This window comes from Caretta caretta, chromosome 21 (assembly GCF_965140235.1).
Source record: "Caretta caretta isolate rCarCar2 chromosome 21, rCarCar1.hap1, whole genome shotgun sequence".
Lineage (NCBI taxonomy): Eukaryota > Metazoa > Chordata > Testudines > Cheloniidae > Caretta > Caretta caretta.
This window is the reverse complement of record NC_134226.1, coordinates 10,013,074-10,030,137: the sequence shown is the minus strand read 5'-3', so window position 1 is coordinate 10,030,137 and position 17,064 is coordinate 10,013,074. Positions and strand designations below refer to the sequence as shown.

General features: G+C 50.6%; 1 protein-coding gene across 1 annotated transcript in view; it reads right to left on the bottom strand.

The window, feature by feature from the left end:
- ITPR3 (inositol 1,4,5-trisphosphate receptor type 3) overlaps nt 1–10,705 on the bottom strand; it is an 83,575-nt gene extending 72,870 nt beyond the window's left edge. Inside the window, exon 1 of the mRNA XM_048826478.2 lies at nt 10,581–10,705. Within this exon, the coding sequence (XP_048682435.1) occupies nt 10,581–10,669 (89 nt within the window). The 5' untranslated portion in view covers nt 10,670–10,705. The remainder of the gene's footprint in view (nt 1–10,580) is intronic.
- Between the last annotated feature and the right edge of the window lie 6,359 nt (nt 10,706–17,064).

Below are 17,064 nucleotides of genomic sequence, written 5' to 3'. Positions count from 1 at the left end.
TGGTTGGGGGGGGTCCAGGCAGAACTAGCATGGACTTCAGTGTGGGCTCAGCCTGAGTAAATCCCAAGGGAGGGACATCGGACTTGATCTCTGGAACAGGAAAAGTCTCCACTGCACCTGCAGCCATGAGCAGCTAGCTCAGCAAGAAGTGGAACGAGGAGACGTCCTTAAATGACAGCAGCCGGAATTATATATACACTCAGTAGGGACCCTTGCGGGGCCTGCAGAAATTGTCCTTGCTCTTTGTATGCCTAACTTCATCAAAAAGCTCTAAGCAGATGCACTTGTCTCTCTCCCTCCCCGCACTGTCATTCTGGATTGTGCTCTGATAAACTGGGAGCTTACTGGCTGTGCTACTGACTCATTGCCTGTCCTTGGGCAAGTCCCTTCGGCCAAAGTTTTCAAATTTAGAGCTAGGATTTTGGACAGAGCTGACAGGGTTCAGTCAGTCCAGCATCTATCCCCCATGGACTGTCAATGAGCTTTGGATGTCTGACACTCTTAGGCTACTCAGTCCTAGACTAAACCCAGATTTCAAAGGTATTTAGGTGTTTAAAGATGCAGCTGCTAAAGCACCTGAACAAAGTGGGCCCCTAATTCCCATTGAGGAGATTTATGTGCCTTTTTCTAAAGGATCTGCTCTAGGAATTGTTTGGAGGAAGTTCTCTGCCCCACGCTCTGCAGGAGGTTGGACCAGATGATCATAGTGGTCCCTTCTGGTCACAGACTCTGACACTAAACTTCTTCGGTGCTTTTCAAATCCCCGTAGGTGCCTAAATAGAAGTGGCCTGATCGACAGCAGTTCTAAGCACCCCCGGCTCCCACCGACTCCGGCCAAGTTCAAAAATTTGGGCCTTAACCGCTCTTCACCGGCATTTACCCATCCATAACACAGGGTTAACAACATAGACCTAGCTCACTCCAAGTCTAAATCCATTAATGATCACAAAATGGTTTCAGCTCCTTAGATCCTGGGATTACAAACTCTGTAGGAATCCAGAGTCTTATTTTTATTAAGCTGGTACCCTGAAATAACGTTCTCCCATAAAATATCTGAAAACAAAGGCTCCTCAGGCTGTTGACATGAGTCATCTGTAATAGCGCAGAGGCACAAATATGACTCAACTCATGCCTGGTATTAGATGCTACTTGTTGGTGTGAGAAAGCTCACACAGGTGGAGCTATCCCTCCTATTAGAAGAGTACAGAGATGTGGGGGCCAATTTACATTCTGGATTTGGATAGCTGCTGGCAGGGCACTGGGGTGCTAAGATAGTTGCTAGAGTTGGTCGGTAAATGAGAATCAGGCCTTCAGCGTTTAAGCATCTGAAGAAAGTACATTGAGAAGCAGCAGCCATGAATGTGTTTGTGAAACAAACAAATCAAGCCACCTTTGAGAAAATTTCACCCTTTGGGAGGTTAACCAATGTAGGGCCTGATGCTGCATGGTGTGGTTTATTGCCCTCCATCCAGCAAAGCACATAAGCATCTGATTAACTTTAAGTACTCCTGTGGATATTAATGGGACTACTTGCACACTTCAAGTTAAGTGTGTGCTTAAGTGCCTTACTGGATCGGGGCCAGCATGCTTGTCCCATTGCAGGATCAGGATCAGGCTTTTAATGGATAGTTCAATGGAAGCAGCAAATGTCAGCACTTGAAACACATTTGATAGGCCCCTAACTTTCTCCCGGGGGAAGTCAGCCAGCTGTGGACTATATGCAATCACCATATAGGAGAACGCTAGCTCTCAGGAAAAAGCTTAATACCTTTAAGAACCATTTGGCCAGCAAAACTAGATTCCTCGGGAAGATGAAGAGTCAACAGTTGTAGCTTTCAACAGAGGTGCATTGGGCTGGGGGGGGTTAGAGAAAAAGGGGCCAAATTCTGCTCTTAGTTCCCTGCAGTGGCATCAGTGCATTTGAAAGCAGATCTGAGCCCTGTGAATTCAAGCTTGCTGCCATGCAGCTGAGATGGACTATCCAAGTTTGCAAGCCAAGTTACAGTAGGGTGGTAGCACTCCTCTAGTTAAGGTGGAGACTAATTCACTGTTTAACGGCCAGTTTTCTTAAGTGCCCAAAATAATTGTATGAGTAAGCTGCAGCTTACTCACAGATACCCTGCATGAGTCTCTCTCCCCGTAGCGAGGCCTGCACATGCATTGGCCTGGATCCTGGCAGCTGCATTAGGATGGTGAACCTGTCACATCCCATGAGCCATAAATTATTATTACTGAAGCACTTCCAGCAGCCCAGCTGCAGGGAGGTACTGAGTTTGTGGCTGTATTTCTTATTGCCTGGAGCTGTGGCTTAAGCAGAGTCCGCTCAACTCCTCCGGAGCCCTTTCAAAAACCAACCACCATGCAGCGAATGCAGTGCTGACGTCAGGGACCTGCTGGACAACGCTGAAGATTAAGGTCCTCTCATCACAGAGTGGGGACAGCACAGACGCTTTTCGGCCCACCTTTGGGAACCCTATTCTGACCTTCGCCTCTCTGCAGAGGCTGCTAGTAATGGCACTGCATTAATGCTGGTTCTGTCACACAGACACCGGTACTCTAAGCTCTGGACCAAAACCAGCAATGCTTCTCCCACGGGTCAGCTGAAGTTAACTATTGGGCCTTCCCAGCCTCGGCCGGATTCAAGCCAGCCAGCTGAAAGCGAGAGTCTCTGTATCCCTTTACCAACCCTCAAACCAGCCAGTCCCCTATCGGCCCACTGAGAACTACACCACTCCGTCTACAGCCCCTTCCGAGAAGGACATGCAGAATCACAACCGTGGCAGCTACAAAAGTGGGGCTGTTTGTTGCTCTGAGGCTGGCTCAGTCAATGCCAGGAGGAAAACACTTCCTCTGTGTCTCTCTCTCCTTTTAATTGCCTGGAGGCACGTGCTCTTTGACCCCGTAGGTAGAGTTACCCTTTACCCAGCTCCATTTCCCTGAACCACCCCACCTCTTCAATCCACCTGCAATCACAATAACAGTTATCAAAGGCGTGATTTCAAATTAAACAGGCACTTATTCAAGTATGTTTACACACAGCCCTTCCCCCTTGCGAGGCCCGGAATATGCAAGATGCGTGCCCAGTGACTCATGCCCACTCGCTGCTTGTCCATGAGCGCCATTCTTCACGTGGCTTAGCTGACGAGTCCCAGGCATTGTATCCCCTGGAGACCCCTGACAGGGCTTGCTAATGGGTGTGGCCTGAATCAGCTCTCTAACAATCCTTCTCGTGAGAGACTGAGCCCCAAAGGCACTTCTGCGCGGCCCTGGTTCAGTTTATTCTGCTTTGGCCATTAGAACTCAGGGTTGGAAGGGAGATGGCAAACAGCAAAGAGGCAGAAAGTGATTAGAGCCTGGGCTCTAATCCCTGTTTGGCCTTGGCCTTGCAGTGTGATCACATTAAAAAAAACAAAACCAAACTTCTGTGCCTCAGTTTCCCCATCTATAAATGAGGATAACAATTGTTGGTCTTTGAAGTTTGAAATCCTTAGATGGAAAAGCCTATATCAGTACCTAGTCTTACTTACTACTAGCAAGAACGCCAGGGGATTTGTCACATCTTGGGGACACCTCTCCAGATTCCTCACCAGGATTTTGAAACCACCAAAGAAGAGCCTATCCTCCACAGACTCCTCCCCAGGTTTTACAGCAAGCCCAGTGCCAGGCTTTATGCCTCTAGTCACTGCTGGGCAAGGTACCCGGGCAGGGAGGTTCCGTAAAGCTCAGAATTCTGTACCTCGTGATCAAGGCTCCATGCTTGGTTTCAAGCAGCTAAACAATAGGCACAAACCAGGATTGTGGGGAGGATGAGAGCGCGCGAATGAGTCACAGGCCAGACGTTGCACTGGTGGAAGGGTGCTCAGATGCTACAGCGCTGATGGCAGTAGAAGCGCCTTCACAGAACTGACAAGAACTGGCCCTAGCATCAGACCTGCCCATGTGGACTTTGGATGATTGGAGGGCATGGCTTAAGTGTTGCCTTAAGGCGGCACTCCAGGAAACAGGTCAGCTTTCACACCATCCCACTGTCACCTTTTAAGTGCTTTGTGTCTCTTTCCTGGAAGCATTTTCCATCCCCAAGGAGAAATAGGGCACCTGGGGACAGAGGTGGTATTGGCCTCTGATAAGTTCCAGCAGTTAAACGCTCCCCAGATCACTCTGCACGGGATGCTTTTAATAGTATTATTACTTAGCACTTAATATGTCAGGGACTGGGAGGGGTCCTCAGTGGTTAGGACTCCTGGGTTCCATTTCCAGCTCTGGAAGGAAGATGTGCTCAAAGCAGAAAACTGAGAGGCAGGATTCCTGGGTTCCTTTCTCTCTCCTCAGCCACCGACTCGCAGTGTAACCGTGCGTCATCTGTACAGTGACCATAACAAAGATCGCTCCCTCACCATAACATGGGGGTTGGGAGGCTTCCTTCATTAGTGTCTGTAAAGACCTTTGAGATTTTCACTTGCAAGGTGCCGTCTGAGAAAAGCGTTAGTACTATAGAGAGAGATTTGCCAAGGCAGAAAGGGGACTTAGATGCTGAAAGTCAATAGGAGTTGGATGCTTAGCTACCCATTACGCCTTTATAAATCTCATCCTGAAGCGATCTGTAGATGTAGGGCAAGGAGTGAACGGGTATAAACTATTAGAAACATTCCCTAAGTGGCAAACACACTAGAAGGATTAAAGCACCAATGAATTGACTCAAGTTTTTCTCTCCCGAGCCCTTTGCTTAGCAAAGTGTGTGACACGTAACTCCATGACCTTTGCAGCTGCTTTTGTCCTGGGCTGTTTGAAACCGCTGTTTCTCTAGACATCTTTTATGGGCAGCAGCCAGACGACTTTCAGCAAAGTCATGCAGCAGCCATTCCCCTCGGTTCACAAGTAGCTTCTAATCAGGCCTGGAGGGGAAGACTGAGATCAGGGTTCGGGTTTCTCCATCAAAGCAGCTCCTGGGGGGCGTACAGCCAGATAAAAACTACCGCAAAGTCTGGCACCATTAATACTTCTCCCCCCGCATTTTCCTCCACTGGGTTAATGGGAAACCTCTAACACACTAACACTCTGGTTAAACACTATGCATCCGATGAAGTGAGCTGTAGCTCACGAAAGCTTATGCTCAAATAAATTGGTTAGTCTCTAAGGTGCCACAAGTCCTCCTTTTCTTTTTGCGAATACAGACTAACCCGGCTGCTACTCTGAAACCTGTCACTATGGTTAAAGGGTGGCATTGCAATGTTGTTTAGCCCTAGGATAAATTTTCCCCACACATTTGGTCACTGCCACTATCTTTAGAGATCATCCTTTCATTTCTCCAGGGAGTCTTTAATTACCTCCTCTCTTTGTTCTAACTTGGTCATTTCTTCTAATTTAAGCATTCCGGCTAGTTTTATGCCCCAGTCCAGCAAAGCCCTGAAGCACATGCGTTGGTTTGAGAATGTGAGCAGTCCCATTTTCTGCAGTTGGGCTTTTCTCAACTGAGCCCATGATACCACAGGTGATTCAGGGGAACAGCTTGTCTAGTGGTTAAAGCAGGAGACTGAAGCCCTGACTGCCCTCAGCTCCCATCAAAGTCAGTGGGAGCTGAGGAGGCTCAGCATAGTGCAAAACTCAACCCTGGGCGTTAAGGTCCCGAGTTCTATTCATGGTTCTGTCACGGAGCGCCCTCAGGCTCTATACCTCAGTTTCCCTATCTGTAAGATGGGGGTGAATGACACCCACGCCCCCAGACAAGTGGGGATTGCAAGGCTTAATTAACATTAACGAAGGCCCGGATTCTGATAGCCTTACTCCACAGGGGGGCCCACTGATCTCAGTGAGGTTGTTTGAAGAGTAAAGTACCATACAGCATGGATAAAGCTATCGGAATCGGGGCAAAGTGCTTGGAGAAGTGCTGGTGTTTACTCTTAACAAGGGTCTCCATTCATGGACACCACGGACCCCAAGAATATAAGCTCACACAAGCCTCCATGCAGCCACAACAAAAATTTAGTCGGGTTCCCTTGCAAGGTAGTGATATAATTTGCATTCGTGTGTGTTTATGTAGGACATAAGCCTAGAGATTAGTTGGCCAATAGGTTCCTTGGCTGCTGCATGCCATAACAGATAGCTCAATGGTCTATATTGGTGGCAACAGCTTGATCATTAACTGTTCAAGATGCTGCTTGGCCATATTCTGGTCAAATTAGAATATAAGAGCCGCCATACTGGGTCAGACCAAGGGCCCAGTATCCTGTCTGCTGACAGTGGCCAATGCCAGGTGTCCCAGAGGGAATGAACAGCACAGGGAATCATTAAGTGATCCATCCCCTGTCGCCCATTCCCAGCTTCTGGCAGAGGCTGGGGACACCATCCCTGCCAATAGCCATTGATGGACCTATCCTCCATAAATTTATCTAGTTCTTTTTGGAACCCTGTTGTTGTCTTTGTCTTCACAACATCCTCTGGCAAGGAGTTCCACAGGTTCACTGTGCATTGTGTGGGGAAAAAAAATACTTCCTTTTGTTTTAAACTTGCTGCCTATTATCTTCATTTGGTGACCCCCGGTTCTTGTGTTATGAGAAGGGGTAAACACCACTTATTTACTTTCTCTACACCAGTCATGATTTTTTTAGACCTCTATCACATTCCTCCTTAGCCATCTCTTTTCCAAGCTGAAGAGTCCCAGTCGTATTACTCTCTGCTCATATGGCAGCCGTTCCATACCCCTAATCATTTTTGTTGCCCATTCTGAACCTTTTCCCAATTCCAATAGATCTTTTTCGAGATGGGGCGACCAGATCTGCATGCAGTATTTAAGATGTGGGCGTAGCATGGATTTATATAGAGGCAATATGATATTTTCTCTTATTATCTCTCCCTTTCTTAATGATTCCCAACATTGTTTGCTCTTTTGACGGCAGCTGCACATGGAGTGGATGTTTTCAAAGAACTCTCCACAATGACTCCAAGATCTCTTTCTTGAGTGCTAACAGCTAATTTAGACCCCCATCATTTTATATGTACAGTTGGGATTATATTCTCCCCTTAGAAACGCACACACAACTCCCATTGCCTCCACTAACAAATCATGCTGGTGTCCAAGGGCAGAAGTTGGCCCGGTGCCTTCCATCCCACCCGAGGCTCTGAGCCGTAGCAGGGGGATGCTTCCGCTCCATGTACTAACAAGAGAACAAGTCCCACAGTTTAAGACTACCCCTAGAGAGATGGTTCACCATAGATAGCAACAATCACAGAACTTCAGACAGGGCAATTCCCACTTAATAGACCCTTTTTAAAAAAATATTTGTATTACCATAGCATCTAGCAATCCCAGTCATTGTGCTAGGCACTGTACAAACCACAGAACAAGACAACTGCCCCTGCCCAAAGAGCTTGCAATCTAAATAATTAAATCATCAAGTTCATCCCACTGCACGCCTTTGAGGATTGTTCCTTATACACTATTCTCGGGAGTTCTATCAGTCTCCTTTTAAATGACTCAAGCAACTACTTCCCTCAGGAGATAACCCTGGTTCGTGTTCTGCTCCCTGTTACAGCCACTAAAGAAATTCTCTGGAGGAGGAGATCCAAGTTCCAGTTCACCTGGTGCATGTAGCCATCCAACACCAAAGAGATCCTCAGAAAGGCAGAACCTTCTGCGTTTTTTTTTTTTTATTAAACAAAAAAAGGCCTCTCAATGTCCCCTGTGAGTGCTAATTTTATTTTTCCTACATATGCCACTGGGCTGAGTTCCGATCTCGCTCACACAGGTGCCAATCTGCCAGAACCCCAGCGATGTCTATGGAGGGGCACTGTTGTAAGCCCCATGCCAGCGAGAGGAGCAATTGGGCCCATTACACGGGCAGACCGTTTCAGATACGATCCTACCCTACATCATGCTTCCACGCATCATGTTCACTTGGCGCCTAGAACGGGCTTCTGTCATTCAAGACACTCCAGCTAACCAAAAGGATCACACTTCAGATTCTCTTTGTCAGCAATTCACCTTCCAGAACTGCAGCTTATTTTCCTCTCTGCTCTCTGGTTGCTGCTAGGGAGGATGTCAACACAGACAGATGGGGAGCTTCCGGTACTCTGCTCAGCTGAGTATGAAGCACTAGGGCCGGGACTAGCTAAGCTATTTGACTAGCAAATGAACTAAACAAGATGTACAATGTGAAGAGGGCTCAGGAGACGCACTCTCAGCGGGTAACTCCACTTCTTTATCACAGCAATGATTTAAAGTATGATTGTGCTCTTCCTAGCATCCAGTACAAGGATTTCATGCCCTGGTCAGAGTGGGGGTGTAACTGGGATGAATGCAATAACGATGAGTAAAGAATAAGATATAAGTCCAAATACAATGTCCCAAGATCTGTTAGTGTGTGGAATCATCTCCCAAGGGAAGGAGCGGGAACCCCATTGCTTGAGTCACTGCCAACAAGATTGAACAAACCAACCATGGGGAAGAGAGACCTGAAGAACTGACCATAGGGAACAATGCTGCATCGGCCTGGGAGGGCCCGGAAGGTCCAACAGGCCCGTGTCAGATGTAACATCACCAGTCTGGCATAGGGACTACCCAGCGCAGAACTGCAGAGGTTAAAGAGAATCTGCGTCAGTGACAGGGACACCTCTAGCACGGAGTCAGGTGGCCAGCGTAGAGATCTCACCAAAATGATTGTGGGAACATTTTCTCACTAGTTCAGGGCCATGCACAGTACTTGCGTGTCTGCATATGTACGTGTAAATTTGTGTGCAAGTGGGTCTGTTTGTGAGTGTGAAAATTAATGTGGGGTCGGGAAAGAATTTCCCCCAGGTCAGATTGGCAGCATCCTTGGGGGGTGGTTTCAACTTCCTTTGCAGCATGTGGATGCAGGTCACTTGCCAGGACCCTGCCATTGAAGAGTCTTGGTGCATTTCGGTCCCTCATACTCTCTGCCTGTAGCATAGTAATCGCTTACAGCCCACGGGAGACTAATATGCGAGTCTCATTTCAGTTGTTGGGTTTAGGGTGCGGGTGGGGTGTTGGTGGCTTGTGACATACAGGAGAGCAAACTGGATGATCTGCTGGTCTCCTCTGGCTTTAAACTCTATGAGCACATTGTACAGTTGTGTTCACATACGGGTTTATAAACTTGGGTGCATGGCTGTAGGTGTGTTTTGTGCAGACATGCGCATGTGTCCATATCTGCCATCGCAGTGTGTATTTACACCCATGGCTGTCCGTAGGCAAACGTGGGGAGCGGAGTGTGCGCGCGTCAAGATGCGTGAGAGAATATCTTTTGGGATCGAATTCTGCTGGCGAGAGAGACTAGCTTCTCTGTGTGGCTCGAAAGCTTGTCTCTTATTGGACCCACTTCTGTTGATGAAAGATTCCCTCACCCAGGTTCTCTCTAATATCCTGGAACGGACACTGCTACAGCTACACTGCATACTGTGTCGGTCAGCAGGGACTCCGTCAGAGAGAACCATAGGGTGTGTCCATGTCCAGCAGCCTGAATAAAGAACCCTCTTTGCATGCAACACGGCCCAGTCCTGCCTCCTCGCTATACCACAGGGGAATCCTCAGAGTCTCCCCAGGGTACAAAAGACTCCTGTGGGGTAGTTGGAGAGGTAAAGAAACCAGGGTAAACAGAGGGGAACCTTTAGCACCCAGGACACACAGCTATGCACTATCCAGCCAGTCCCCAATTCATATGATGGATTTGCCGGCACTGCTTCGCTCGAGTGGCTTGCCTGGGGGAAAGTTTGGCAAGAAGATGCCCAGGGCAGGGGGTATGTCCCCGGCACCCAAAAAAACCCACAGAGAGAATAGCCTGGCAGAGCCCCCAGGGTAAAGGATATAGTCCTCTCCTGCCTCCCCCAGTGCACATGGTTCAGACTTCATGCAGGGGAATCATACAAGTTCAATATGGGAGTGACATACCAGAGCATCAGCACAGATCCTCGCAGGTACAGAACCCAGCCTCCCCTGCACCGACCAGAGAGAGGACTAAAGCTTAGTTTGTAAGGAAAGAGGTGCCAGGGCGCAAGCAATTTAACTTTCTTAACTGATGCAGCGAGTGGCCCAGAGGTGCCAGAGCTATGACCTGCTCCGCCCTGGCACAATTTAAGCCCTGGGACCATCAGCTACCGAACAAACCCAATTCTTAAATATTACTCTTGTTCTGCTGCCACGGAACCTTGCCCGGCATGTCTCTGGGCATCTCACCCCCGCTCCCTAGGGGATCCCAATTCCAACTCCAGCAACAGGTGGAGGGGAAGCGCAGCCAGCCCAGGCGAGGGGACGGGGCTGCAGGCAGGCAGCAATGGTCAGAGTGGAGCAGAGGCAAGGGCCATCCCGTCCAGGATCTGGTCTCCAGCAGCTGCTTCAGAGGAAGGCGCAAGGAACCTCACCGCAGAACCTGCCTCCGCACGGGTCTCACCCTGACCTCTCCAGCGCCTTTGACCCGAGGCAGGCAGCCAGCCCTTTCGGCCTCTACCTAGCCACAGTGTCACTTCCCTTTTTGTCACATAAATGAAGATAATCCGGCTCACTTCGCAGGGGGCCCCCCTTCCCCCTCCGGCTCAGCCTCCCCCCCCCCCCCAGGCGCTAGTCTACTCACCCCAGCGTGCTGATGAACCCATTGACCGACCCTTCGGCGTACAGGGAGACGATGTCCCCGATGTGCAAGAAGCTGGACATCTCATTCATGATTCCCGCGACCGGCCCCCCTCTTCCTGGAGTCGCGGTCCTCAGCTCACTTCCACCGCCACGTGGGGGCACCGCAGCCGGCGGTCCAAGGGAGCCTGCCCCACCCCCGGAGCGGAGCCAGGGGGGAAGAAGGTGGGTGGATGCGGGGGGGGGGGGGGGGTTTACATGTGCTCCCCAGCGCAGGAGCGCGCAAACAGGCAGCGCTGGAGCTGGGCTTGCGGGGGGGGGGGGGGGGGGGGCTCAATTACAGCTTTGCAGGAGGGCTCCGGCTTAGTTTGCTACCTGCAGCCAATGACAGCCGAGCAGGAAGTCCTGCTGAACCCAGGCATGCAAATCTCGCCCGCGTGGGGTGCCCCGCCGGCCCAGGCCCCACCCCTCCTCCCTCCAACTTTGGGGAACTTCTTGCTGGCCCGGGCAGCGGCGCCCAGGGCCCCCATGCAGCGGGCGGTGGGGGGGGGGGGGTGACTCACACTCACGCACCCCGCGGCTAGCTCCCACCGCGCCCGTTCACACGGGGCGAGGCGAAGCGGGGAGGGCGAAGGCTGCTCCGCTTAGTGCAGCCCGGGCGGTGGCTTCCTGTGGCTGGGGTGTAGGACCAATTTGTATAGTGGGGGGGGGGGGGGGGGCGCTGAGAGCCATTGAACCAGCCTGTAACCCCTGGATACGATGGAAACCGCTTCAAGCTGGGGGGGGGCGATACCCCCAGTTCCAGCACCTATGTCCTGTGGGTGCCCAGGGGGCTCAGCCAGCGGGCCAGAGCCTTGGGGACAGTTTCGCGGCTTTCCCCTCTGATTGGGCTAGCAGCCCCTCGCTGGTACAGGCCACAGGGCGATTTAACCCCAGCTGATGCATTTGCAAGTTGGACCTGCACCAGATCTCAGGGGAGCCACTAGGAAAGAGGGGAGGGAGGGTTAAACTGTGCAATGGGACTTTGTACCACCCTGCCTTAAAAAAAAAAAAAAAAAGCTCACTGATTTGGTTAAAGTCATCTCCCCCTGACATACACACACACTTAGGGGTTACACAGCCAGTTAGTGGCAGAGCTGGAAGTACAAGTCAGAAATCTGGACTCCTGGTCCCCTGTGCTCCAACCCATAGACCCCACTCCCTCAGAGCCAGGAACCGAACCCAGGAGTTGGCCCTCCCAGCTTCTCCTCTCTTCTAACCCCCACACTCCCCTCCCATCACAGGGCTGGGAACAACCCCAGAGTGCCAGTTCCCGGTCCACTGCTCTAACCATTGGACCATACTCCCCTCCTAGATGTGGGAGTCCTGACTCACAGCCCATCCTTCTCTAACCCACTAATCCCTGCGAGCTAGGAACTGAACACCCCTGAGTCCTGACTCCTGGTCTCCGTGCTCTGATTTCTGGGTGCTGAGATTAAGGATGAGAAGTTCCCTCACGGAAGGAACATTTGGGAGGAAGAGCTGAGTGTTCAGGAGAGAACAGCTTTTTCGCACACAGCTGGAGAAGCCAATGAGGGTTTATTAAACAGGGACATTTTGACCCATGGCATTCTCTCTGGAACTTGCTGGGGGGAAAAAATTAAATTAAATTAAAAAAAAATGAAATCAGCATCCACTGCACATGGGAATCCTTGGAGCTAGTCACCTCTGACTGGTTGCAAAGCTCTCTGCCAGCTTGCTCCAGCCTGCCTCAGAGATCTGATGTTTCTCCACCCTTGGCTCATCCATCCCCAGCCCTCCCTCTGTCCTGCAGTCCAGCCCTAGGGGATAAGAGAGCCTTCGTCTCCGTAGCCTACAAACAAATAATGATGATAAAGCCTCAATTAGGGCCAGGTTGGTCCCCACCCACGTCTGAGGCAGGGACCGGCCACTCTTGCAACCTGTGAGGACTAGCCACCCCAGAGGGCTTTGGGGGAAGTGGAATTGGCCAGTTGTGGCCAGGACCGTGCCAGGTTCAGCACATTGGGAGGAGGTTTGGCTTGGGGCTCTAATCTGGGCCATGCATAGCAAGGCACTTTGAGAGGTAGTCTTATTACCCTAGAACACCCTCTGGAGAGCTGTGGGGTGGAGCTGTCCCCAAAGCTTGGCTGGGTCTTATTGGCACAATACACCTCACTGCACACAACACGGCCAAGAATCAGAGTTGTGAGGTCACTGCAGCCCATGCAAGAATAAGGATTAGGAGGAGACCGATGTGGGGGCAGAATATCCCACATCTGCCTACTGCAGGGTTCCTGGACCTTCCTCTGAAGCATCTGCTGCTGGCCAGAGCCAGGTTCCTGGACTAGAGGGATCCCAAGTCTGACCCAATCTGGCAGCTCCTTTGTTCCTAATAAAGCATCAGCGGAACAGCACGATATTCTCAGAGTATCTGATGGACACTGTAGTCATTCCAGTTCCACACATTTAAATGTAATTCTCTTTCTTGCCTGCTATCGGCAACATTAGAAAAACAAAAACAAAAAAACAAACAAAAAAAAACCAAACATGCTTTTGTGATTCATTTCCCCCTGCCCTTCCTTGCCAACACACACACACCCCCATGACTTCTGAAATCTAAATCTTGCCCTATATGCTGGTTTGTTTTTTTCTGCTAGGAAACAGACAAATCCCCTGGCAGAACAGGGAAATCTAGTGCAATTCCTACAGGGAAGCTGTGAGTTCAGGTCCAGCAGGATTAGCTGCCTTTTCAACACAGGACAAATTTAGCATCCCCTATCTCACGGTGATGGAGGGGAGAAACTTATCTGGCTTTAGTGGCAGTGAAGTTTTCTCAACACTGGCTCAGAGAAAATACCTCCAAGAATCAAAGATGAAAGCTTACCCACAAATACTCAACTGCTCTGATAAGAAAGGGAAACAGCCTCTCAGACATCACGTCAGGTGTAATATATTGTTCTAGGGATTAGAGCACAGGACTCCTGGATTCTTTTCCTGGCCCTATCACTCTTTGGCTGCATAACCTTGGACGAGTCGTGATCTCTCTGTGCCTCAGGAAAATGGGGGTCATGACATTAGTCACTCACACGGGGTTTGGTTAATTAACATTTGCAATGTGCTTTTGAGATCCCTAAGTGAAACCCGCTTCAGAAGTGCAAAATATTGTACTGAACCAATGCAAGGCTGGCCTGATTTCTGCTCACCAAGAGAATAGGGGACATGAAGCAGAATCCATTTAAAATAATGTTATAAATAAGACCCAGCTCAGACAGTCAGACCTCATTTCTAGCACAGTCTGGTTCACAGCATCACAGGACTGGATATTTTAGCTCAGCTCAGCAACCCATCCAATTTGGTAGTACTGGCCAATACTTTATGTTTCGAAGGAAGGTGGAAACACTCTCCCAACACACCTCATTGTATTGTAAAATGCTGTCCAGGGCTAGGGGGGGTAAAGAACAGGTTCAGATATTTGGCACTTACAGTCAGAGCCTTTTACAATGCTGGGAAGGTCCCATTATGCCAGATAGGGAAACTGTGGCTAAAATGCAGGTGATAGGACTTACCCAACATAATGCAGTGTTCTTCCTGGCTCTGCTATGGGTAAACCCCAAATCCTCTGCTTCTCCAACTTGATGCTCTAACAATTGGGCCATGCTGCATCCTAGAGGACAGCTCTTCAGTTAAATGGTTAATCCATGGAACAGAGAAGCCTCAATCAAAACCTAAAAAGAAAAGGAGTACTTGTGGCATCTTAGAGACTAACCAATTTATTTGAGCATGAGCTTTCGTGAGCTACAGTTCACTTCATCGGAGTGAAGTTACCGATGAAGTGAGCTGTAGCTCACGAAAGCTTATGCTCAAATAAATTGGTTAGTCTCTAAGGTGCCACAAGTACTCCTTTTCTTTTTGCGAATTCAGACTAACACGGCTGTTACTCTGAAACCAATCAAAACCTAGGATCCCAGTCACCCCACATCCCCCGCAACTGTAGGACAGATCAGATCCACAAAATCCAAAAGTTCAGTCTCAGCCCTTCCTCCAATGGGGTTAAACCTCTTCGAGCTCAGCTGGTGCAAACCTTAAACTTCACATACATCAATATTGGATACAAATAGATCGATCCCCGTGGCACGCAGTAAATGGAGGGGCCTCACCAACCACTCAAACTATTTGAAACAAGAATCCAGCACTGCGGGCAGACAATTTCTAGGGGATTACTGTATTTGTCTGGTGGTTCAGGGGCTGAGCCACCACCCCAGACATGCTAGAATCACTCAGAAAGCCACATGGCAGGCAGTGCCTTTTGCCTAATGAATCTCTGCTTATTCACTTTCAGACTGATGGACTTTTACAGTTTGCTGGGGGAGTATGAAATTGGGTGGGTTTTGTACCCGTCGGGTCTCGGTTTAAGATACTGGATTAAATGCAGGAGATGAGCAGAGGATGTATTGTATGCACAGGGCACAGTAGAGAGAGGACCCAGGGCTCCCAACAGATGCTTAGTCCCTACTGACTGACTTCAACAGGCATTTGGGCTAAGGAAAGGGCCAGGATTGGGCCCATTACTACATAGCCAGGTAGAACTAGGGCAGGCCTTAAGCTCCTTGGGTCTGAATAGAAGTTAACTCCTTGGTCAGACAGATGGCCGGCCAAGTGGAGGTGAGAGCCACTGGACACATGGGTTATGTGTCCCCAGTCCAAGAGAGTGGGGGTACGTTGCTGCTCCCCACTCCAGAGCCCAGCTCTTTGACTCAAGCTGTAATGACTCATGCTTGTAGAACTCAGCCCTGGGTTGAGACCCAACAGCTTGATAGTTCAACCCTCCAGGGCTGGGCTTGAGCTGAGAGGTTGTTGAGCCTGCGGTTGGCCCCTGAGGGGTGGTGGAGGGAGAGGTAGCCTCATCACAGGGGTCTAGTTTCTCATTTTGTGTTTTAAAAGGGACCCTCATTCTTGGGGAGGGGGGGAGGCTTGATTTGCTTCTAGAAGAGGGAGCTGTTTGAGGGGGAGATGGCCCAGGGAGTGAGTGCATAGGGGCTATTGGTGGAAAGGGTGTGGGGTTAAGGAAGGAGAAGACAAGAGACAGGCCACAGCAAACCTGCCATTGTTTGGGCCACCTCTGGGCCTCCCGGCCCTCTCTCTCTCCTCTGCACTCCTTCACTCTACAGGCCTGGTTTTCAGAGGCGTGGAGCACCCACAGTTCCAGCTGGAGTCAATGGGAGCTGCAGCTGGCCAGCACCTCTGGCAAACTAGGCCAGAAGCACGCAAGCAAAGCAGCCCCTTGGCACAGGACACCATGGGGATGCCCTGCCTGCCATGCTCTCTGCCCACTCCCGCCAGACACTGGGCCCTGAGCCTCATGGCTGGGGGAGATAGAGTAGTTATAAATAAGTTTCCTTCCTCCCCCTTTAAGCCCCATGATAAATAGCACTGAGTTTCTCCCTCCCGGAAAGGAAGCGGCTGTGGATGCGAGGCTGGTGACTCAGTGCAGTAACAGCAGAGTCATCCCCCGGCTCCAAGGTGTGGTCTCCATGCCTGGCACAGCTGCAGATACATTCCTTTCCGGTGGTGCAATCCACCCCTCCACGGGCCGCTGCTTCAGCGCCGGGTCCTTCCCGCCTCGCCCAGCGCCCTAGAGGCTCCTCTCCGCCCACCCACACGCCCTGCTAAGCTGGTCACTTTCACACCACTGCCTTGCATAGCCAGGCACCTGCCCTACTCCTGCTGCCAGCATCTGTACGGGCTCAGCCAGACCCTTTTCATCCAACAGGCTCCCACACAGGTGAGGGCAAGACCCAGATTCGGGTGGCTATGGAGGACCAGTTCAGAGCTAAACACCTCTTAAAGGCCTGGGACCACAGCCAGGCTGTCCATCACGTCCAGTTCGTGACGGGCTGCTCTGTGTCATCATGGCATGGCAAAGAGCCAGGGAGGGAAGCGCTCACTGGTGGGGCAAGGCTGTAGGATGGGAACGTAGGGGGCGACCTGTCTGAAGGGACCGGTGAAAGCGGGCTGCCTGGCAGAGGTGGGCCTTTGCATAGGGAACAAGAGACCGCATGGCGATACCTGAACATGAGCCCTTAGCACAAGGGGAGGCCCTGCTGGGAATGGTCCTTCACAGCACTAAATAACCAAAATGGGCATTTGTCATCCAAAGCCATTGTGCCCTTAACACGTGGGGCCAAAGGGAAGCCAGAGCTGGCCCAGGCCAAAGGCTGAGAGCTCCTCCACAGGTAAAGGGGTGGAGATAAGGAGGAAAAGGCAGAGGTAAAATACTGCAGTCAGGCAGCTAGGGCGTGGGTCACACTCAGGAGCCTGGGGTTCTAGCCTGGGCTCTGCTGTTGACTTGCTATATGACTTCATACAAGTGAGTCACTTCCCACTCTGTGCCTCGGTTTCCCTGTCAACTAGCACGTAGGTGAGAGCCGGAGTGTGGTGCTCAGGAGAGAGACAGGGAGTAGATAGATCTATATCTGGGAGCTGTAGCT